Genomic DNA, 25167 nt, shown 5'->3' with positions numbered 1-25167 from the left:
ACCCGTGGGTAATTGATTTATCCTATTACTGCCTTCATATCTTGGGTACTTGAATATTAATTTGTATTCGTTTATTTTTGAGATATTCTGTGCAACTCACAGACTTTAGAGTATAAGGTTTCCAAAAAACTTAGTTATTTTTCTGCGCCCCACCAAATTCTATATTATAGAAGATGCAAATTCAAGTCATAATAGGTCTTGAATCTTTTAACATTCTGGTAGTACTTGAGGATCAAGCTTTAGTTAGTTAATATTTTTTTGTTCTTTCTTTCTTTCTTTCTTTCTTCCTTCCTTCCTTCTTCTGGTTTCCTCTTCTTCCTCCTCTACTTTCTTCTTCTTCAGTCCTCCTTCAGTTTTTTCTTCCTTCTTCTTCTCCTCCTCCTTTCTTCTTCTGGCTTCCTCTTCTTCTTCTTCCTCCTCTCCTTTTTTCTTCTTCTCCTCCTTCTTCTTTTTCCTCTCCTTCTTCCCCTCCCCCTTTCTTAATCCTTTCCCTTTCCTTTCCCCTTCCTCTCCTCTCCTTCTTGCTACTCCTCTTTCTTTTTTTCTATTCCACTATAATTTATATAGGGCGGGGGAAGCCGAAAACAGATGGCGCTCTTCAATTTGGGAAATCAATTACCTTACAGTTAACTGTGGTCCCATTCGTACCCAATAATGTTTTCAAATTTTGTATGGGTGTATTTAATTTGTTCACGGAATGCGGGACTTCGTACGATTATTTCTCATTTGGATTCTGGACCTAGACTCTGATCTCATGTGAAGGAAATTTCAAGAATTAACATTATATTGAACGAGTTAAAGGTAAAGGCTGCGACTGGAGCTCATGCTATGGAGTTATTCAGTTAACTGAGTCTGAGATGAGACTGAAGTGAAGTGAATGTCGCGTCCAGAGAGAGAGTGCTGATGATGAGACGAGAGTGCAGTGCAGTGCAGTTAAGACTGAGCTGCTGTCCTGCTGAGTGAGAGTGCAAATTGAGCTCAGCCTCCGCTCCCCATGGCCATGGACTCCCCCACCTTCATGGCCTGGCTTAGCGGTGGTTGAGCTCCTTGGACTCCATGGACTCGGTCAGCCCAATACTCAAAAGGCCAAATGTTAGGATGGGGGGGGGGGGTCGGGTATTCGGACACTTTTATTTTTGAAGCCTTTGTTTTGTCGTTGGTCCTTTGATTATGGCAAGTTCCCTCAGGCCCGTTGTTGTTCGTGTGGGTCGTATCCACACCCAAATGATCTCCTCTGCGCAGTCTGCCTTTTCTGCGCACATGCGTATCCCTGCACTATTCTAGTAAGAGAAGATAAGGCAACGAGCACAAAATTTACACATGCACCACATATATTCATTTTTTTAAAATGATTCAAAATGATGGAAAAATAATGAATTTTGGGCATTTCATGTGACAGCCTCAAAAGTTGCCTTTCTCATCAAAACACCTGAATCATGTGCAAAGTTGTAAGGATTGTCACTGTTATTGTCAACCGATACCGAGATGATCGTCTGTGTGATCGGGGTCGGGGGCGACTGCAAAATGGAAGCTTCTCGCCAAGTGACTTACCGTGATCTTCAGAGATTAATGTTGCTAGATTAAAGGTGTTTTCGTTTTAATTCCTGTCTGATTTCTGGTTATTCCTGTCTGTACTTTTGGATCCCCTTATAGTGGCGCTGCGAGCAGGGTCATTGTGCTATGGAATCGAAGAAATCTAAGGGTTTTCCTGCCTGAAAATGCTACGTACCGTACCTTGCAAGTGAGTTAACCGCTTCACGAAATTTATGTGTGCCCATGTATTGTTTTGTGTGTGAGCTGCCCTATATACATGTAGTGAATTCGCATTTGATACGGCATGAACTTGATGCTGTTTTTTTGGAGTAGGCCTAGTTGAGAATTTAATAGTGGAAAATGACATGTCAAAGACAGATAAGTTTCTGAAAATTCAGTTCAGGATTGAGTTTGTCATTTTGTAGTGTATGTTTCAGCTCAGACTCAGTTCGATTGGGATGGCTTTCCCGAATACAGAGTAGTCGATACAGATATTACTTATTAGTTCATGGTCTGAATCTCAAGCTTGGTTGGCTGAGTGAGGTTGTCCTCGCTATTCTTGTTGTTGATTGGGTTTGACAGTTGAACTTGAAGTGGATGTTCATGGAATTTAAGGCCATTTCATTGATCTACGTGTGACCGATGGTCGTTGGACTCTTGTATATAGGCCCTGGAAACAAAAAGAAAAAATCTAAATGAATTTGTAAAAAAAAAAAAAAAATAAATAAATAAATAAAAAGAATTAAAAAAAATAAATAAATAAATAAAATCAAGCGGGAAAATAAATTATTATATGTAGATCTAGTCTAGTGTTAATGAATAAATAAATGAACAAGGAGATAGACCTAGAATGAAATAGAAAAGGAATAGGCTGCAAGTAATTAAGAAACGCGAAATACATGTAAACCTTCCATCAAGGTATTGGCTCATTAAATAGTAATAATAATAAAAATAAAAGTAGGTCCAATAATAATAAATAATAGTAATAATAAAAAGACCATCAATTATAAGTAAACATACTTGAACATGACGGACCGATCAGCGTACCTCAGCCGGTTCACTGCCGAGCACATAGCACATTTGTGTGAACTAAATCACATAGATATCAGTAGTGTCAAAACTAAACAAGAACGTATTGCATGCTTGTGCGATCTGCCAAAGCTGGTTGAGGATGAGCCTCAAGGTGCTGGTGTGGGTATGCAAGACCTCTTGGAGGTCATGAAGCACATGGAGAAGTCCCATTATCAGGAAACTGAAAAACTTTGCCAATCTCTACTGTCAGCTGCACTCAAAAGTTCTGTACAAACTGATCCACCCTTGAAGGGACTACATCAGCTAAGTAGTGATGATGATATTGTGTGCTACCTGAGCACATTTGAGCGACTTGTCCTCCAGACAGGAAAGCCTAAGAGTGATTGGCCAAGATTGTTAGAACCATACCTTACGGGACGGGCCCAACAGGCTTTCCATGCCCTCAGTGCAAAGGAGCAAGAGGACTATGATGAGGTTGTTCTAGCAATCAAGAGGCGCTACCACCTCACCCCTGAGGCATACCGCATAAAGTTTAAAACTGAACATAAGAAAACAAGTGAGACATATGAAGAATTTGCAAATAAATTGCAAGATTACTTCTTAAAATGGATAGAGGTACCCAACAAAATGGTAGAGATGCCCGAAGTTGGAAGGGGATTGAATTTGATTATGATTGACCAGTTTCTAGAAAGGGTGTCAGATGAGGTGCTGCGGCTGAAACTGAGAGAAATTCAAGCCACATCTCTTATTGTACTAGCTCGCAAGGCAGATGAGTTGGTTATTCAGAGAGGAGCGAATGTTTCAAATTCTGGTTCTGGAGGTGACTCCTCCACACGGAGACGGGCAGGTACAGGCAATGCATCAACCGGGCGTAGGTACTTTAATGGTCCTTGTTATCGGTGTGGTCAGCTCGGGCACAGGATTGCTAACTGTCCTGTACCCCCAGGAGTCGAGCCTCAACACTTGGCTGCACAAGGCCCAGATCAGATATCACCACAGAGATGCAATTTTATCTCATGGAACAAAGGTGATGTAACAACAGCAGAGGTTGTTATTGAAGGTCCAGCTGACAAAGTCACAAAGACTAGAGCCCTGTTGGACTCAGGATCAGCAGTGTCCTTGATTACCTCTGATCTGTGTAATGACCTAGGTGTGCAGCTTGTAAGTGAATCAGATGGAGTGTTAGGCATGATAAATGAGACTGAGTTAGTGCCTGAAGGTTTAGCGTCTCTCCAAGTTGGTCTAGGAGGCAGCAGTGCAAACGTTGTTTTTCACGTAGTTAACAAACTGCCAGTACCTGTTCTACTAGGTGTAGATTTTGCCGAAAAGGTGAAGCTTGTCATCGATTTTGGAAGTGGTAGTTTTAGCACCAGTAGCACTGCAGCCGATGAACGGCCAGTCAAGTTTTCCTTGGATGGAGTAACTGATGTGTCACCGGTCAGAGACGAAACTGACGGTCATTCTGGAGCTAAAGGGAAGTTAGAAAAGCTTGATATGAATGAAGTAGAGCAAGAGAAGTTAAATCAGATTTTCCTGGATTTTCCGGATGTATTTGATGAAGAGCCTGGTCATACAGATGTGGCTACCCACAGAATTGATGTTGGGGAGGCCGCTCCCGTCCGTGCTCATCCCTACAAGCTTAGCCCTGAAAAGAGGCAAGCCCTTGATGAGGAGATAGATAGGCTTCTTCAGCTGGGTAAGATTGAACCCTCTGACTCGCCATGGGCAGCTCCTGTAGTTATGGTCCCAAAGAAGAATGGGAAATATAGGATGTGTGTAGACTACAGGAAATTGAACAAAGTGACAAAGGTTGATGCTTTTCCTATGCCTACCGTTGATGACATTTTGAGCTCCCTGCATGGAGCCTCGGTGTTCTCATCACTAGATCTACGCAGTGGATACTGGCAGATGAGAGTTGAGAGTGAGGATATGGAAAAAACTGCCTTTGTTTGCCATAGGGGTCTTTTTCACTTCAAGGTCCTCCCTTTTGGTGTTTTGAATGGTCCTGCGAGTTTTCAGAGGTTAATGTCTAAGGTACTTGAAGGACTGATAGGGCGTAATTGCTACGTCTACTTAGACGACATTGTGTGCTTTTCTCGTGATGTGGAACAACATCTCTATGACCTTCGCGAGATATTTGGTCGCTTACGTGAAGCGGGACTGACCGTGAATGCTGACAAATGTGAGTTCGCCTGTGGAGAAATGAAATATCTTGGCCATGTTGTCAGTGCAGATGGTCTGAAGATGGATCCTGATAAAGTATCCACCATTGTCAACTATCCCCAGCCAGTGTCAGTTAAGGAATTAGAGAGGTTTCTTGGGATGGTGGGGTGGTATCAGAAATTCATTCCTGGTTTCTCGGATCTCGCTGCACCCCTTAACGAGCTCAAGAAGAAAGGAGTTTCTTGGAATTGGACAGCTGGTTGCGTTAGTGCATTTCAGACTCTGAAGGAAAGACTCCTAACAGAGCCAATATTGGGATATCCTGATGAGTACTCCAGGTTTTCTGTACACACCGATGCCAGCGATGTGGGCATTGGTGCGATCCTCACACAATGTCAACAGTCTGGTACGCGAACAATCGCATATGCAAGTCGCTCTCTCTCTGCCGCAGAGAGAAATTACAGTACAACAGAGAAAGAGTGCCTGGCCGTAGTGTGGGCCCTTGAGAAGTGGAGGCCATACGTAGAGGGTAGAGAATGTCGGGTGATAACTGATCACCAAGCTTTGTGCTGGTTGTTCAGAAAGAAAAAACAGAATGGCCGGCTGGCCCGCTGGATCCTGAGGCTTCAGGATTTCAGATTCCAAGTCATATACAGGCCAGGAAAACATGTGCCAGATGCACTCTCTAGGATCCATAAGGCAGAGGTTGCCCCCATGGTGGGAGTTGTTAGTAAGACTTTCGTTAACAATGATCATGAAAGTCAAGAGGAGGAGTATTGTGCAGCTAGTGATTGTACTATCCCAGATGATAAGGTGGTTGACTGGATAGAATGTGATGATTGTGATAAGTGGTATCACCAAGTATGTGTTCATATTGACCCACAGGAAGCTAAAGATCTCAAAAGATACTCCTGCCCATCTTGTGCAAATCAGTCACGAATCAGTGAAGGAATTGCAGTTTCCTCGGAATTGACAAAGGCTTCTGTTTTTAGAGCTCAGAGGAATGACCCTATGCTCTTACTAATGATTCAAAGGATTGAGAAGCAGGAGAATAATGGAGATGTGAATCAGACGAGTACGGCTTTCAATTTGAAAGATAGAGTGTTGTATAAGGATGAGTGTTTGGTTATCCCTAAATCACTTCAGAGTGCTGTATTAGCCGAGTGTCATTGCAAGCCCACAGCAGGGCATCTTGGGAGAAGGAAGACTCTTGAAAGGTTGAAGTCCATGAATATTTGGTGGAACGGTATGTCACGATCGGTGAGAAGCTTCATCCGCGGTTGTAAAGTTTGCCTTAAAACCAAACCCTCTTACCAACGACGTCAGGGGAAAATGTTGTCTACTACCTCATTTGGACCATGGGAGAAAGTTGGTGTGGATCTCATGGGACCTCTCCCAAAGTCATATGCTGGACATGAGTACATCTTGGTGGCTGTCGACCACTTCTCTAAGTTCGTAGAGATTCTACCCTTGAAGTCAGCTAGCAGCCAGTCGATGGCTGCTACTCTAGTGAGGGAACTGTTTTGCAGGTATGGACCTCCAAAAGCCTTGTTGTCAGACAACGGTCCCCAGTTCAGGAGCAAGGCTTTGAATGCTGTCTGTGAGTCTTGGGGGATTGAGCAGATCTTCATCACACCCTATCACCCCCAAACCAACTGGGTAGAAAGGGTGAACCGTAACATCAAGGCAATGCTCCAAGCTTACTCTGAAACTGATCATCGCCAATGGGACATTCATCTTGCAGAGTTTGCATTTGCCCTCAACAGCAGTAGCCATGACACTCTTGGGGTGGAACCATCAGTGGTAATGTTTGGACGACGCTTAGCTTCACCTTTGACTAATCGCCTGCAGGTGGAACGAAGCAGGGACATTCCAACACAAGAGGAGATCTCAAACAATCGTCAGAAAACGATCAACAGCTCCAAGCAATATTATGACCAGGGTCGTGATGCGTGCCGCATAGCTGAAGGAGACAAAGTCATGGTTAAGACTTACCCTCTGTCAAATGCAAAGAAAAACTTCTCAGCCAAACTGGCGCCTCGGTGGACTGGGCCGTTTCGCATCCAGGAGAAACTGACCCCAGTCAACTTTCTCGTCTGCAATGAAGCCAACAATAAAGTGACACGCATTGTTCATGTTGACCAACTAAAGAGGTGCTAATTCCTTCAAACTTTGTTTTTCCACTTTTTGAACAGTTTTGTGAGCCGTACAATTCAGTGGGATCATGAACTTATATGTTTGGATCATTTGTTTTCATGACTGGATCAAGAGCAGACTTGAATTGATTTGGATAGCAACCCGTATTTCCGGATTGGATTTGAACAATGATAGATTTATATTGAAACACTCATATTCAACCACGGACCTTGATAATACGCACGTTTTGCTGGAAAGTTACCTTTGTGAAGTTGTGAACCCTATTAACGACTCAAGATGTGTACCATAAAGTCTTGGACCATTCTAAAAGACAAAATTCTCATCACATGATGTGATTTCTTCATGCATTTTGTTGAGCTTATTAATGCTGTGCTACTTGTCCAGCTTCAGTTAACTATCTGGACTGTGCTTGTGAATGATATCGTGAAAGATTCATTTTTTATTATATACATGTATTGGTTGGATTTGCGAATTTATATACATATGCACCCACACCTTCAAAGGAAAAAAAAACTGAAACAAAAGGAAAACAAACCCAACAAATTACAGTTTCTTTACGCCAGTGTTTTTCTTTGGTGAAGAATATGGAGTTATAACAATTTGACACTTGTTTGTTTTGTTGTTTTGTATTTAGGACTGTTGCTCTTCGAAGTTTTGAGCACTCTGACACATTAAGCTGTGCTGGTGTTAGCACTTTTGGCTCTTTTTTTTTGGAAAAATTTCTTCATATATTCTTGTTCGAGCTGTTTTGTGCATCAGAGTTAAAAAAAAAAAAAAAAATACCCAAGGGGTATTTTGGTGGGGGAGAGTGTAAGGATTGTCACTGTTATTGTCAACCGATACCGAGATGATCGTCTGTGTGATCGGGGTCGGGGGCGACTGCAAAATGGAAGCTTCTCGCCAAGTGACTTACCGTGATCTTCAGAGATTAATGTTGCTAGATTAAAGGTGTTTTCGTTTTAATTCCTGTCTGATTTCTGGTTATTCCTGTCTGTACTTTTGGATCCCCTTATAAAGTGAATGGGTGCGCAGACATGGGATGGGGTACCATTCTTTTTCATTCTGAAAATGACGGCCCGAGGTTTTTTCAAAGCAATTCCTGTATTTCATATTTAATTTGGTACAAATACTCGTGATAATTAGAAGAAGCATTATTAAGAGAAAGATTTTGTGAAATAAAAAGAAGTTCATGTTTAATCTTAACTCGTAATCGTTAGGCGCACAGACTTTGGGACCACCATCATACGCAAAAATGTTATTGATTCAATAGTTGTAATCATCTTCTATTTTGCTTTCTGTAGTATTTCCTACCAAAAATTTTGTACCAAAAATTGATGAAAGTTCGCTTTGCACAATTTTGTAATTTTTTTCAAATGGCTTTATGAAATTGATCCTCCCAGACACAAATCAACTGGGTATACTGACTGTGCAAATATGTTTGATCATGTTACATTTTGAATGAATGAAAATATTTAAATTGAAAATTTTCAGGCATCGGCATCAGGTGTCCCCAATACGTCAACTTAATTAGTACTGTAACACAGTTAAGTCTGCGCAGTCCCCTCGCCTTGCGCTTGCCAGTTAAACCCGTCCTGTCTGCGCACACTTGTAATCTGCAGAGCTGCGTGGTTCCTCTTGTGGAAGAAGGTATGCAACAACCACAAACTTTACACCTGCAATTCGTAAACAGATATTTGTAAGATTTTTTAGACTAGAAAGTCTGATTCAAAATGGTATAGAAAAATATTGAAATTTTGGCATTTCATGTGACGGCCTCAAATGCCGCCTTTCTCATCAAAATCCCTGAATTGTGTGTAAAGTGAATGAACATTAGGCACCACTTTTTTGTTTTATCTGAAAATGACTGGCCAAGATTTTACAAAGAAAATTGTATATTTCTCCCAAATTTTCTTGAGATTTTGGAACACTTATGGTAAGTTCCCCCAAGTCTGTGCAGTCCCCCTTGTCTGGGCGCATGTGTATGTGCGCGGTTCTAAGAAGATACGCAACGAGCACGAGCTTTACACATGCAATACAAAGACAGATATTCATTAAAAGATCCAACTCAGAATAATGGAAAAATAATGAATTTTGAACATTTTTATGTGATGGCCTCAAAATGCAGCCTTTCTCATCAAATTCCTGAATTGCAAGAAAAGTGAATGGGTGCGAAGACATGGGGCACCATTTTTTGTTCAATCTGAAAATGACTGCCCGAGGGTTTTTTTTCAAGAAAATCATATATTTTCAAGTTTTTGGCACACTAACTCATAATGATGTAAGGAACATTATCAACTGAAAGATTTTGTGAAAAAAAAAGAAATTCATGTTAAATCTTAACTCAACTCGAATTGTTAGGTGCTCAGACTTGGGGACCACCATCATACATCTGTGGTACCTCTGCATCAAGAAAATCCATTGGTTTGCTGGAACTCTGGGCACCCGGTCTGTTCTCTGGGTTAGTGTACATGTAACTGTAGACTGAAATATCTGCTGTTTTGGAGGAGTTTTTAAACATTTTCTGATTTATCTCAGTCCTACACAGATGGAAGACTCCCATAGCCATAGCACTTGTAATGGTGGTGGCTCACTCATCAAATGCGCTTAATTACAGCGTCTATGGGGAAAGGGGTGTGCTACCTTTGATATCTCTTTAAAGGACAAGTCCACTCAAATGGTTGATTTGAATAGAAATAGAGAAATCCAACAAGCATAACACTGAAAATTTCATCAAAATAGAATGAAAAATAAGAAAGGTAGTTTAACAAATTTAGCCTGAAAAGTTGAGAAGCATGGGATTTGAACTTGTGCCTCTACATCAACCAGCCAGTGCAGTGTAGTTCTCTAATCTGACACTACCTGTTTCTTTTTTATGTGTAGCTATATTTTCCTGGAAGGAGTGCTGGAATGGGATTCTGATGTTCTGTCTGTGATCATCTACCTCATCTACTTCTTCTTTTGGTCTATCTGAATGTGACGTACATGAGAAAGGGATATCAGTCTCAGAATGACTTCAGAAGCCAACAAGGGCAAGGTTTGTGTCACTGCTTTTTTTTTTTGCCCCCCACCCCTCCATGACTATTATGTGAAAAACAGAGCAGCCTGCTCTAATAATGTACATACTATGTTATGCTCCTCTTGAATTGATTATTTTTCATATTGTTTTGTTTTATATGGATGTACATGTATTTTCAAGATATCCTATTTGCATGTAGTATAAATGTTTGATTTAATCAAGGGGGCAGCCTGGTCGTTATAATGCCTGCTACTCGTAGCACCTTTAACTTGTACGAGTTTGTAAGTTTTTACAATGTCGAAGCTGGTCTGCTGGTTATAAAAAGGAAAGGGGGTCACTGTTCATATCTAGTGATGAATGATAGGTGTTTCCAATTGTCTGTTTAATATGAAATGATGTTCACATGCTATGACATGAATTGATCATCACGGCTGCATTCGATTATCCCAAATCAGGATTTTTATTTATAGATTAAAGAAGATGTTAAAGGAGAATGAAACCTTTGGACCAAGATAGCTTGTGTGAAAACAGAAAAATCAAAGAAACGGATCAACGAAAGTTTGAGAAAAATCGGACAAATAATGAGAAAGTTATGAGCTTTTGAATATTGCGATTACTAATGCTATGGAGATCCTCACATTGGCAATGCGACAAAGATGTGTGATGTCACTCTTGAACAACTCTCCCCATTACTTAAGTATATATTTCACTTAAATTGCCTCTTTTATTACATCTATCAGTAGAACATGTATTCTTTCTATAGGGGGGCATGTAATACAGATTTTTAAAGAATACATCATGGATAAAGAGTTTGTATTTACGAAAAAGCAAAGACACATTTTCAGCGTATTTCATAGTCCTACATCAAAGGGAAAGTTGTTCATGTGTGACATCACACATCCTTGCCGTGTTGCCAATGGGAGGATCTCCATAGCATTAGAGATTGCAATATTCAAATGCTCATAACTTTCTCACTATTTGTCCGATTTTTTTCAAACTTTCTTTGTTCTTATTCTTTGATTTTTCTGTTTTGACACACGCCTACTTGCTCCAAAGGTTTCATTCTAATTATAATATGCACTGAGGTTCTCTAATTAAAAGATACTAATCATGAAGAATGACGGTCGTATAATTGTGAGTCATAATCCCCCAAAATAGTAACTACACTATTCATAATTTGAGAAGGTCACTATTCTGATGAGTTTTTATTATTGGAGTAGGAACCTTAAAATTGTAATATGAGGGATTGTTATTAGATTACATGTAGCAACATTTTTTCCCATTATTAATGGTTGGTCTCTTGTACAATTCTGAATTTTGAACTTTTTGATGTCCCTTCCTACATGTATAATGAATAGATACTCTTCCTTGTAATGAATTTTGACTCTCTTCTTCCATTATGAATAGCAGCCTTCATGATGTGAGGATAGACCCCCCTTATGTACTTTTCATCTTGTTTCTATTTTAGTAAAATGTCTATGAAATTTGAAAATCTCTAAGGCTTTTGTAATTGCAGCTGTACTTCTTAAAATCAAACATGAGCAAAATACATGTACCTAGCCATTGACAAAGATTTTTTAATACTAAAAACAGGTGAAGGCAAAATTAGGTTCATTTATAGTTAGCACTTGGCAATTAAAGTGGTACTCCAGCTCCAGGCTGAAAAAAATTATTTAGAACAGATAAGGTAAAATTAGACAAATAAAACACTCAAAATTTAATGAAAATCAGACAAGCAGTTACAAAGTTATCACCTAAAGTTTTTCATTATTTCAGTGGAACAGTGTATGTATATATATCCAACTATTGTATTTTATAGTAAATCATATGTAATTCAAATTATATATGAAGCAATGGGAAAGAAGTGCATTTTACAGAGGAGCCATGGGAGAATTTATTCGAGAGAGAGCGAGAGAGATAGAGATGACACCGTAAAAACAAACAGAAAATATTGTTAAACAAACAGTGAGTGGGTGCACTCCAGCAAATATCTCACTGCAGCCTAGGCCCATTTACATTGAATATGACACCGTTGTCACTACCTTCCTGAAAACTAGTTTAGTGGAAACTAGTTTAACTTGTAATGAGATGGTCGAAGTGATCTTGGAAGCGATCTTCCAAACCTGTTCAGAAAACCACCTCGCGATGTATTCAAGATCGCTTTGCCTCGTTAAACCGGTTTTAGCATGAGGACACAACTTTTCTTCGAGAAGCATTCTTTGCACATCTTGAGCGCGCTACTCCACACGACAAGTGTAGAATGCCTACACTGTGCTTTTTAATTTCACGTGAAACGTGTCACCCCGGTGAGAGCGTTCCCATAGAAACAAGATCGCTTTAGGTGAAGTGATTTTGAAAACTACTTTCGGTTATCAAATGTGAACGCTAGCAAAGCGATCTTTTAAACTGCTTTCAAGTAAACTAGTTTTAGAAGCGTAATGAGAACGGGGTCAAGGAGAAGTTTCTAACTGCTGGAAAACCAATTTGAAAAATTAAAAATCACATGTATGTAAACAATAATTGATATGAATACATGTAACTTCTAATTTTGTGAACCGATACCTGAATTGCTCAGAAGATGTATTTGAGAATAATTCTCTGTCTTTGAAAATGAGCGATTTGATGCAACAATAACAGAATGGTTTGAACCCTGCCTTATTATAAACTGACATTTTCTCAGAGAAATTTTGTTGATTACAGTATTCAAGAACATGTGCTTTAATACTAGCAAGCAACCTTTGAAAAAGTTTTCCCTTGCAGTATGAATGATCCTGTTTTTGTATGAGTCACTTTGTTAGTATCAAATTGAATACCAGGTGTGCATGAAATGAATAGAAGTCATGCATGATTAGTCAACCCAAAGTAAATTAATGAATTTCATTTCAATGCTGATGAAGTTTGGTTGTTTTCAGAGATTATACAATTTGCACTTACCTGTACTGTCTGCAGTAAAGACATGTGTACAGTAGTTTTCTATTCATAAGACCTATCCTGTAGAAAGCAAAGTATGCCTGTAAGTATGTAGCTCAAATTTAATTGTTTTAGTATCTTTGTCAAAATACAATCAATTTGTTGAATGTGTTTGAAATATGGTATGTAAAAAGTCATTGGTATTGAAATGTAAGTTAAAATATTAGGGGACGTTAATTTATTTGGACACTTGTTTTCTTGTTACATGTACTTTACATGCAAATATGCATGAACATACTGTATCATTGCATTGACTGATTGATTAATTTATTAATTGATTGATTATTATTTATTTACTTATTCATTCATTTATTCATTCATTCATTCATTCATTCATTCATTCATCTATTTATGGTTTATTTATTTAATTACTGCACAGCAAAATGGCTGAAATGTATGAGTTTGCATTATCCATCCATGGGTTCATTCATTAATTGTATTTGTATGCAATTAAAAATGTGTTAATTATGGAAATGGAGTGACAACCACCTTTAATTATGTTTACAAGCCAATTTAAGTTGAACCACCGCCAACTTCGCCAAGAGACCTGTGACTTATTACAAGTTTCCTGTGTATTTCCAGGGAGGATGTGTCCTATAATGTTCATCAAACTTTCTGACTCCATTTCCAAACCTTACAACAATTACTGCATAAAACCAGCTCGGTTGCTTGTTTTGATATTTTCTTGAAGTTGTTGATGATTGCCTAGTATCTCCTTGAATGTGTTGTGCTGTCAAATATAGGGCGATAGGGAAAATCGCCATTTAACTAATTTAGTACTATAAAAGTCGAGAGGGAAGGCAAGTTATGTTAATAAACAGACAGAGGACCAAGAAAGGCGATATGACCTACCAGTAAATTTTCAATAGTGGCTGTTTTCAAGTATATCATTGCTGATCTACCTTCTGAAACTTCCTGATTTCTTACTGTGCAGTTAGCTTTCTTGTTGAGATGAAAGTGTTCTCTAGTATATGTTTTTATTAACGCGTGGATAAATTATTAAGCAACACTTTGAAGTGTATTTTGTATGCCTTGAGATGAGCAGGAAATCAAAAGAATCATGCCCTGAATTGTTGATAATATCATTCGTGTGAGCTTTTAATACAACAGACCTTCAAGTTAACGGATGTGAATTGTGATCGAAGAACTACAGACAATGTAGCTGACTTTGAATATTGTGTTTGTATCAGAGTCTTCAGATGAAAGAACATTTTGAAGGCAGGCATCATCTGTTTTTTCAAAATTTAGAGCAGACTTATTGTTCATGTTTGATATCATTCAGCTGTAGGATTGGAATTTTGGAACATACGTGTACAGTGTGTGTTTTGTGGAAGAGAAAATACACGAATTGATAAAAAGGAATATTGAAACAGTCTAAAGTGATCCGGTTGTAAAGATTTGAAATGGGAAATGCACAGTATCTTGACAAGATGTATGATATGGTAAGGCTCGTTATAAATGATATTTTATAATTTTTAGAAATTATAATGCTTTACTTGGGGTAGACACATTATAAAGCTGCTCTTCCCGCAGGCCCTACATTTATGGCAGGAGGTATCGTAAAGATACTGGAAATATTATCCATGAGTGGAATCACTGGAATGTGACCATCTTTCTTCCCAGATCTCTACACTAGGAGCATAAAACCCCATCAAAGAATACCATACATATTAGTTGTGAATGAAAAATATGTCGTATGTAAGGAGTTCCATCATATACATTTCATGAAGTGCCCTAATGCCCTTTCCAATGGTTGGAAATGTCTTTTTTTTCATCGAAATATGAATGAAGTAAGGTGTAATGTGTAAGATTATAGGCCTACTATTGAATGTAAAATGAAAGCATTCACGATTTTTGTCTCACCTGCATAGCAGAGTGAGACTATAGGCGCTGCTTTTCCGACGGCGGCGGCGGCGTCAACATCAAATCTTAACCTGAGGTTAAGTTTTTGAAATGACATCATAACTCAGAAAGAGTATATGGACCTAGTTCATGAAACTTGGCCATAAGGTTAATCAAGTATTACTGAACATCCTATTAGAGTTTCATGTCACATGACCAAGGTCAAAGGTCATTTAGGGTCAATGAACTTAGACCATGTTGGGGGAATCAACATCGAAATCTTAACCTGAGGTTAAGGTTTTGAAATGTCATCATAACTTAGAAAGTATATGGACCTAGTTCATGAAACTTGGCCATAAGGTTAATCAAGTATTACTGAACATCCTATTAGAGTTTCATGTCACATGACCTAGGTCAAAGGTCATTTAGGGTCAATGAACTTTGGCCGAATTGGGGGTATCTGTTGAATTCCCATCATATCTTTGAAAGTTTATGGATCTGATTCATGAAACTTGGACATAATAGTAATCAAGCATCACTGAACATTTTGTGCAAAGTTCAGGTCTCATGATTAAGGTCAAAGGTCATTTAGGGTCAATGAACTTTGGCCGAATGGGGGTATCTGTTGAATTACCATCATAACTTTGAAAGTTTATTGGTCTAGTTCCTTAAACTTGGTTATAAGAGTAATCAAGTATCACTGAACATCCTGTGCGCATTTCAGGTCACATGACCAAGGTCAAAGGTCAATGAACTTTGGCCGAATTGGGTGTATCTGTTGAATTACCATCATAACTTTGAAAGTTTATGGATCTGATTCATGAAACTTGGACATAAGAGTAATCAAGTACATGTATCACTGACCATCCTGTGCGAGTTTCAGGTCACATGATCAAGGTCAAAGGTCATGTAAGGTTAATGAACTTTGGCCATGTTTGGGTTTTTTGTTGAATAACCATCATATCTCTGTAAGTTTATTGGTCTAGTTCATATACAGTGGACATAAGAGTAACCAAGAATAACTAAACATCTTGTGCGAGTTAGAGTAGTTTTCAAAGTCAGCACTGCTGCTATATTGAACCGCGTGATGCAGGTGAGACAGCAAGAGGCATTCCACTTGTTTATAAAATGGACTTGATATTACATGTATAGGACATAGTGTAAACATGTTACATGTAGCTGACACAATTATAATAAAAAGAAAATCCATAACTATGTTATTTTTAGTGTATTTTGCCATTGGACATGTATGTTTCTCTCATTTTCTGCTTGTATACATGTACAAGGTAGACTTCCCCTTCAAACTTTCGTTTGAAATATTTGTTAAATATGGTATATTGTTTCATGGAAACAGGAAGTATACTGTCCTGATATCATTATGATGCTTCCTTAACTTTGTGTACCTTTATACAGACAATCTAAACATGTAGGCCTACATACATGTATACGTGCATTGATGGCAGTATACCAGATTTAAGTGGGTAATGGGCATGACATCTGTCATGTGATAATGTATTGTTTGTGTATGATCAGCATTAATTGTGTTCTTTCTGTCCTTTATCCCTGACATCTCTTTTTTTTTATCTATACCCATTTTAGGAGGGTGCTGGTGATGCTGATAAGCGAGGCCTGTCGAGACAGGGGAGCAAGAAACAGCTACCCCAGGTTCCCCCTCAGGATGGAGCAATGACCCCACCCAGACCAACCTCTGCTCTCCCACCCCAAGGACACAACAGTAACATGTCTGCAGCGTATGGACAGTTCTTCTTAGAATATGCCTTGTTAGCAGAATAGTAAGCAATTGCTCCACTTTAGAAGTACTATGTATGGATAGGAAATTAATTTCTGTAAGATCCCAACAAATTGGCTTGAAGAAATAAAGCAAAATTAAGGAAGCAGAACAATGAAAAATTTCTTAATATCAGATGTAATATAAGAAAGTTATTATAATTTAAAGTTTCATGTTCTGTACATTCATAAAACTAGCTAATGATGTAACACACTGTTTTTCTTATATTTCATTTCATGAAATATACAAAGTACTTCAATTTTCTCTCCAATATTGCTATAGATGTTTTGACTCCTTTAAACATTTAAAACAGTCATTGCTGAAAACTTTTTGTGATCTAAGCATGAGCTGTATTTGATTGAAAATCTGTCAAAAATGAAATATGATATTTATTCCAAAATATTTCAAAAGAGTATGTATTACATGTATGTGTCATGCATTTTCCCTATTTTCTGGAACTATTCAACATTACTCTAATTTCTAATTTGGCTTTCTTCTCTTTTAATTGAATTTAATGCATTAATTTGAACACTTGAAGAAAAAAATTGATGTAAGAAAAGAAATAGGTATAAAAATACAGTATGTATTCATTTGTTTTGTTTTTCACTCTAAGCTGTTTGCAGAGATATTCTTTTCGAAGTAGCTTCATTTTTGAGTAACTGAGGGAAGATTATTTCAATATGAACAGTATTTCGTAATTTTGATAGAAACTGATATCTTACAGTATTAATTCATGCCTTTGTTTTAAAATTTCTCTGGATTCCTACCTTTCTTATTGCATGCAATATGTGTAAATAACACTTTTCTTTATATTTTAACTGAATTGCATCTCTCGTTAAGAGGAATTCATATACGCCTTTCCATAACATCTATGAATCTGCATACACTTCTATTCACTGTGCTTTTTTCTTTTGTTCTCATCGTTTAGTAACCAACTTCACAAACAAAAGTTACCGGGCGTATATGTCATACCATCGGCTAAATCACCACTCCGTAAGTATACTCGAAATTTGCAACAGTATAATTTTCAAATTTATTTTGCCAAACACTTTTCTAGACCCCACTGCATCTATTCTTCTGCTTACTATATTTTTTTAGCATTGATGGACATGAGTTCACACAAAATTTGGGATATCAATGTTAAGCTCTCCCGCCTTTATTTCTAATTGCTAAAACCATGCAGAGTTAAAAAAAAATATGAAAACAGATTTACCATAAGAACAAAATAAGTTGTCATTGTGAAAACAAACATTTCATTTCTCATCCAAAGCCTACCACACACCTCACAGTCAAATTTGAATTGGAATATGAACAATACAACCTTCAATATCTTAATGATCAAAGATACAAATAGTGGTCTAGGTACACACTGTACTAAATTTGAAATTCCACTCTTACTTCAAGCCCCTCCCCTGTAGCAATAACTACAGCAAATTGAAATCCAAATCATAATGGTGTCATCATTTGCTGCAATTTGAAATTGATTTGGAGTTTACTCTTTGATTTGATATGCCAAACTTCAAATATGATCATTTTACTTCTTTGAACTTAACTCTTCGATGCCAAAGTCTGTTTGTGAAAAAAAAATCTAGTTGTAGTCAGATTGTACAGTGTGAGGTGGACTATAGTCTACATAAATAAGGAGAAGATTGTAATGTTAATGAGAGAGGTTATTGCACTCTGGGGTATGTTGTGAAATCTAAAGCCTTCTAGAATGATAAATGTTTCATTTTGTGATTTGTTTGTAGATTGGTTTGGTGTGTTATTCATCAGACAAGGTCTCTACCAGGAAGGTGTCTTCAAATTTGATCTTCTCATTCCAGAAAACTATCCAGATGGTGATTGCCCTGTAAGTCCATTACGGTATATCAAAACCAATATGTCATACATTTATTAAATATACCGTTTAGTGCATGCCCTGGATTTGGAAATATTGTACAACTCCTACTTAGCTTGTAAGCAAGCGAGTGGGAGGCTGAATGGGAAAAATTTGTACTGTTGCGCATGTGCTGTCGATAAATTACAATGGTCTAATAGGTGATGTCACAATAAAGTTCAATGTAGGTGCAACGCTGAATGTGCGCTGCTGCTGCAGAGATGATTTGCTCTTGAATCACTGCTAGCTACGCATGCTGGTCAGGTATATTGCTTATTGATATGTGAATTCTTCCTTTATTTTCATTCATTAACATTGGAAGAATGAGGTATTCTTGAAGATTTCTGTGTTGTACAGCACAAATAGTGAATATTTTTATTTATGCAATGTATGAGATTTCTATGCCTCATTGAATAGAGCATCTTTCTTTCACCTCATGCAAAATGTACCATCGCACTCATGCCTATTTGCTGTTCGTTATATTAAACGTAGGTATCAGTAGCTTTATAATTTCTGTAGTAGATTAGACAATCTCTGAAATTTTTAATTCTCAAAAGAAGTCCTATATATATTTTCTGGTATTTGACATAATATGACAATTACATTGTATAAGCATGCACTATATGGTAATTAGCTTGCAGGAGCTCAACAATAGACCAGTTCAGAGTTACGTCATGGTCATGTTTGGTCAATTGACCTATCATTTCTTTCATTATGATAGGCAGATTTCAAAGCAAGATATTATTTAAGCATGCCCTACATAGTAGGATGCAGAAAATGCATAGATCATGTGACTAGAATAGCACAACAATGGACTCTCTATGAAGGTTTGTTGCATTTCTACTTCGAATGCAATAGCATGTTCTTATAACAATGTACTTGGCCAACTGTGAAATACGAGTCACTATAGTTGACGGCTTGACGCATCGTTGCGTTTTGTGGATCTAATGAAAAACCCAATTCAAAAGAATATATGACTAACCAAGACATCGAAGTTAGTGCTTATCTCATTAAAGGTCAAGTCCACCTCAGAAAAATATTGATTTGAATCAATAGAGAAAAATCAGACAAGCACAATGCTGAAAATTTCATCAAAATCGGATGTAAAATAACAAAGTTATGACATTTCAAAGTTTTGCTTATTTTTAAAAAAATAGTTATATGAACGAGCCAGTTACATCCAAATGAGAGAGTCGATGATGTCACTCACTCACTATTTCTTTTGTTTTTTATTGTTTGAATTATACAATATTTCAATTTTTACGAATTTGATGATTAGGACCTCCTTGCCTGAAGCACGAAATGTTAAAATAATGGAATTCCACGTGTTCAGGGAGGAATGAAACTTCATTTCACATGACAATGACGAGAAAATCAAAATATTTCATATTTCGAACAATAAAAAACAAAAGAAATAGTGAGTGAGTGACATCATCGACTCTCTCATTTTGATGTAACTGGCTCGTTCATATAACTATTTTTTAAAAAATAAGCAAAACTTTGAAATGTCATAACTTTCTTATTTTACATCCGATTTTGATGAAATTTTCAGTGTTATGCTTGTTGAATTTTTCTCCTTTTATTCAAATCAAGTTTTTGTTGGGTTGGACTTGTCCTTTAAATAGTAAACCGCCATGTCACTTTAGTACAAATGACCTTTTGATCATGTGCAGAATGGGACTCCGAACTGGCTTATTGGAGCAGCTGTCACAGTTATCAAGTGCAACATTGCTGTGTTCCAAGGCAGACCCAAATTTTACACATTTGCAGTGGGACACTACTATTAAAAACCATTGTCGTTTACCTGTTTATTGAGTAGTGTTCATTTGGTATATACAAAAATCTGGGTTTTGTTTGGATTAGTATGGAAAAAGTAGTGGTTTTGATGTCACATAACCATTCCATGCCTTTATTATGATCCAGCCATCCTATATATGCAGGAATGGCAGTGTATACGTTGTAGAATGGTAGATTACAGCGTTGATTAGTGGTGTTTTAGTTGTGGTTGAGTAGTGGATTTGATCAAACACAATAGTCGCATCCTGTCATTAATTGATTTACCAGGATCTTGCCCAGAAGAGGTTCTGTTGTTATGCAGTGTTCGCTATACATGCTGATAATCCATCTCTCATCTGTTCCGCCTGCTGTACATCATCTTCCTCTTGAGACACTCCCAAACCACTGTAGACTTTTTGAACAGTTAAATCACTTTACAGTAATGTACTTCATGTGCATCTTGACACATTTGGAGAAAAAAGAAATTATCCGTATATTAACGGCCAGGACATGGCATGACCTTAAAATGAATTACATACCGTAGTTACATGTAATTGCCCAAAAAAGCAGGTCTGACCAATTGGCATTTAAATCTATATCAAAACTACATGTCAGGATCCCCCAATATTTTTATTTCTTCTTATTATCTTCCAGAGATTAATATTCCATCCAGCAATATTCCATCCCATAATAGACCCAATTAGTGGAGAACTAGATGTCAAGAGGGCCTTTACCAAGTGGAAACGCAATGTCAACCATCTGTGGCAAGTACTGCTGTACGCCAGGCGGGTTTTCTACAAGATAGACACCAAGTCACCGCTCAACCAGGAAGCCGCAACGTTGTAAGCAACTCAATTAAAATTTGATTCAAATTCCATTACGTTGTAAGCAACTCAATTAAAATTTGATTCAAATTCCATTAGGATAATTGAAATTTCGTTAGTATGATAATAATAATGATAATATTAATAAAGAAAGTAAAATGATGATTTTGTGTTAGTAAAGGAGTGATGATTATCATGATAATGATGATGTCAATACTGATGATAATTATATAAATGATATTTTGTAACAATGTATTACAACATTCACCATGTAATTACATGTACATTCTCATACAGAAAAGATTTGAAATGAATATATGAATGAAAAACATCACGTAACTCTGACTTTCTTTCATGACTTCATGGCATTACAGATATGAAGAGGACACAGACATGTTCAAGTCAAGAGTGTTTGACACGGTGGAGCTGAGCAAGATGAAACGTTACGACCCTCCATACTCGGACGACCCACACGCTATCAAGTTCAGTCGCTGGGACGAGAGCAAACACGGAGAGACGTTACGTACCATCACAACGCCTAAGGTATAGGAACATGGGGTAGGCATTAGATCATCTTACTACAGTATTTGAAGTTCTTGATTTATAATGGTACATTTTTAGTTACCAGTCCTCATTTGTGCTTCCGTTACACCATAGAAATTGACTCTGAACAGACTGGTGACTGGCATTCTAAATGACATTATAGCTTTGATCAGTCTGGAGTCAGTTTTGTTGGCGTAAGAGTAGTATTAAGTTTTAAGTTATGCAGAGGTGGAATGATAATGAGAGATAATTTCACAAAAGAGCTACATGCTTGTAACTTTGGTTTGAGCCGTTTAGATTTTTCCCTTAAAAAAAACGCCATAGGAGATACAACATCTCTGACCGTGATTTCAATACGTGCAATCAGTCAAAATGTTGTATCGCTCTTTCACTTGCAAAGTCAATGCAGTGCAGATACAACGGTTTGGCTGATCGCGCATTTGCATATTAAGTGCACGGAACTGTTGTTTGCTTTGCTACAGTACACGTTAGTAAATTGTCAATTCCTCTAATGCCAACTCGTCCACTCACCACACGGTCTACTTTCATTTAGTCAAATGACATTCTGTCCATTGCCATTCTGTCCATCAACATTTCATCTATCAACCATTTGGTCCAATCATCACTTTGTCTAATGACCATTTTGTCTATGACCATTTCGTCTCATTACCAGTTGGTCTAATATCTATTTCATTTTTATTCATTTTGCAAAATTTAACACCGAGTTCAATCGGACCAAATGGTATATGGACTGTGGCCATGGGACCAACTGGTTATTAGACGGAATGGCATTTGACTAAATGAAAGTAGACCATGTGGTGAGTGGACGAACTGATGGTAGACTAAATGATAGTAGACAAATCGACAATCAGCTTTCTCACCATTCTCTTTAATACCCTCTTTTACCTCTGTTTTATCACTAACTTGCTCTCTTTCTTATTCTCACTCTGACCAATAATTCTCTCTCTCTTTACTTTTATCATTCTATCTTGTCCCTCTCTTCATATCTTATATTCAAATTTTGATACTCCTTCACAAGTGCTGGCCCCATAACGTAAAGGTTTTAATAGCAATTGATCACGAGGCTGATTACTATGAATGATTATATTGATTATTGTGTATGATCAATCGTAACGATGAGCCCTATGATCAGTCACTGCATTTTATGTTACAGGAGCCCGACATTACTATTAATACCACTATTTAAATAATCTTCTTATTTTTCTTTCCATATTTCATTTCAGATCCCCCAAGAAGACGGTGTGAATAAGAATGCGCAGACCTCGGGTCTATCGTGGGTTAAACCGGGAAATATTCAGATATTCAGCAAAGACTGATTGTACTGTAACCCTCAAACCTTGATATGATGCCAATTTACATGTAGTATGTCAGTGAAATCTCAAGTTCTTGGATTTTTATTGTTGTTGTTTTGGTAAATTGCCAAATGGTCTACTTCCGCTATGTCTACTTCCTGTTTGGTCTAATCCCACATGGTCTAATTGCCATTTAGCCTAATGATATTTTGTCTCATTTACAGTTAAGCTTGACAAATTTTGTCTAACATCCCTTATTCCCTTTGGTCTAATACCACTTAAGTCTATATGGTTTGATGAACTGTTTTCAGAAACCAAATTTTCATTTGACAAAGTAAGAAATAATTAGTAGATCAAGTGGAAATTTGGCCAACATGGCATTATATTTTGTGAGAATTATGCTAAATGGGTATTAGACCAAACTTGATAGGATTCCCCATATATACATGTATATTAACATTAAGGGGGAATACTGCTTCAAGAGGGGCAGAGATAAATTAGAGACATGTTTATCGGTGAAGGTTTGAAAATAACATACCAATATTTTAGAATGTTAAAACAATTTACCTGTGGTTGGAGACTTTAAAGGTCAAGTCCACCTCAGAAAATTGTTGATTTGAATCAAAAGAGAAAAATCAGACAAGCACAATGCTGAAAATTTCATCAAAATCGGATGTAAAATAAGAAAGTTATGACATTTCAAAGTGTCGTTTATATTTAACAAAATAGTTGTATGAACCAGCCAGTTACATCCAAATGAGAGAGTCGATGATGTCTCTCACTCACTATTTCTTTTGTTTTTTTTATTGTTTGAATTATACAATATGTCAATTTTTACGAATTTGACGATTAGGACCTCCTTGCCTGAAGCACAAAATGTTAAAAAAAATGGAATCCCAAGTGTTCAGGGAGGAATGACAATAAAAATATTTCACATAATAAAATACAAAAGAAATAGTGAGTGAGTGATTTCATCAGTTCCTCATCTGCATACCGACCGAGATGTGCATATAACTCTTTTGTGAAATGAAGCGAAATTTTATAATGCCATAATTTTCTTATTTTACATCCGATTTTTGATGAAATTTTCAGTGTTATGCTTGTTGAATTTTTCTCTTTTTATTCAAATCAAGAGTTTGTTAGGGTGGACTTGTCCTTTAAATACTAATGAATGATTCGTTGGAAAGGCCTCACTTTGAACTCCTTGCTAGTTGTATTTTTGTCGCACTTCGATTGTTGATTGCTGCATTTAGAGTATAATAGATTTTAGAAGAGAATTACATTCAATCTTTGTGCCTTTTGGTTGAGAAATGAATTCACCAATGCTTGCCTAATGTATGATAGATTTGTTGCTGTGTTTATGTAAATGTACCCCTCTTTCTAAGTTTATGTGGGCATGTGCACACCTCCCTGTATTTTGACTAGACTCCAATTACAGTAGCACTAGCAATTTAACAACTAAGAAAAGCTATGTATAACTTTGTAGTCTATGAAGGTCCTTCTAATAGGCAAATTGTCTGTGCTGCATCTTTAAGCAGCAATCTCGCTACCAGGGGGGGCGGGTACTCAAATTATAACATGATACTTATGTGCCGCATCAAAGTAAAAAAAATGGGGGCTCTGGAACTAAAAATTGGTCTTCAAACTGGGGTCTCCAGAACCCTATTGGATCTATAATTGCTGAAAATACAATGCTCTGGAACTGACTACACAAAAAACGGGGGTCTCCGGAACTCATTAGATCGTAGGCGCACGCGCGTCTTGCTAGATTCATTTCGAGCTATCGCTAGCTTTTTTTGGCATGGGGAGCTTCAGGGACCCGACGCTATGGCTCTGTGCTGTTTGAGCTTACCACTCTAACCGGCTGAGTAGCTTGTAATTGGCGTGCATTGGAACAAGAAATCACAAATTTGAAGGTCTCAGGAACGGGGAAAACAGCAATTTCTATGGCTTTCTTAATTGGTGATGCTCTGGAACAGAAATTTAGGCTGGGGGTCTCAACTGTGGCACATACGTATCATACACTTATACTGGTCCCGCTATACGGGCACTATATGTCTTTTCATTGCAACATTCCCAATTACTTCATCTCTGATGAAATGTGTGGATTGGTAATGAAAGGCCGCTTGCAGGATTCCAACAAAAAATATGTGACTGACTTTTGGTGAGGTGGCTTACGATTTCTAGGAATTCTTCATTTACTCTTATATAAACCTCGGTCAGTATGCTAAAAATTACTTATCCTGCAATTATACATGTTGTATTCTAATTTCTAATTGGCATAGTAATCAGGAATGGGGAAGAAATAGCCATAAAGTATTCATTTGACATCT

General features: G+C 37.5%; 1 protein-coding gene across 4 annotated transcripts; it reads left to right on the top strand.

The window, feature by feature from the left end:
* Positions 1 to 653: 653 nt before the first annotated feature.
* LOC121408002 (AKT-interacting protein-like) lies at positions 654 to 23472 on the top strand. Of its 4 annotated transcripts, none has more exons than XM_041599296.1 (8): positions 654 to 801; positions 9766 to 9919; positions 16313 to 16506; positions 17431 to 17495; positions 18251 to 18351; positions 20809 to 20996; positions 21353 to 21521; positions 22766 to 23469. In XM_041599296.1, the coding sequence occupies exons 2-8, from the start codon at positions 9893 to 9895 to the stop codon at positions 22856 to 22858; spliced, it is 837 nt and encodes a 278-aa protein (XP_041455230.1). In that variant the 5' UTR covers positions 654 to 801; positions 9766 to 9892; the 3' UTR covers positions 22859 to 23469. The 4 variants fall into 4 exon arrangements, with proteins under 4 accessions (XP_041455230.1, XP_041455229.1, XP_041455228.1 ...); XM_041599295.1 differs by having other exon boundaries at positions 9761 to 9919; XM_041599294.1 differs by lacking the exons at positions 654 to 801; positions 9766 to 9919 and adding an exon at positions 13760 to 14313 and having other exon boundaries at positions 22766 to 23472.
* Positions 23473 to 25167: the final 1695 nt, after the last annotated feature.

This window comes from Lytechinus variegatus, chromosome 2, assembly GCF_018143015.1.
Source record: "Lytechinus variegatus isolate NC3 chromosome 2, Lvar_3.0, whole genome shotgun sequence".
In the NCBI taxonomy this organism is placed as follows: domain Eukaryota; kingdom Metazoa; phylum Echinodermata; class Echinoidea; order Temnopleuroida; family Toxopneustidae; genus Lytechinus; species Lytechinus variegatus.
The sequence above is the reverse complement of the archived record's forward strand: the minus strand, read 5'-3'. Positions and strand labels throughout refer to the sequence as shown.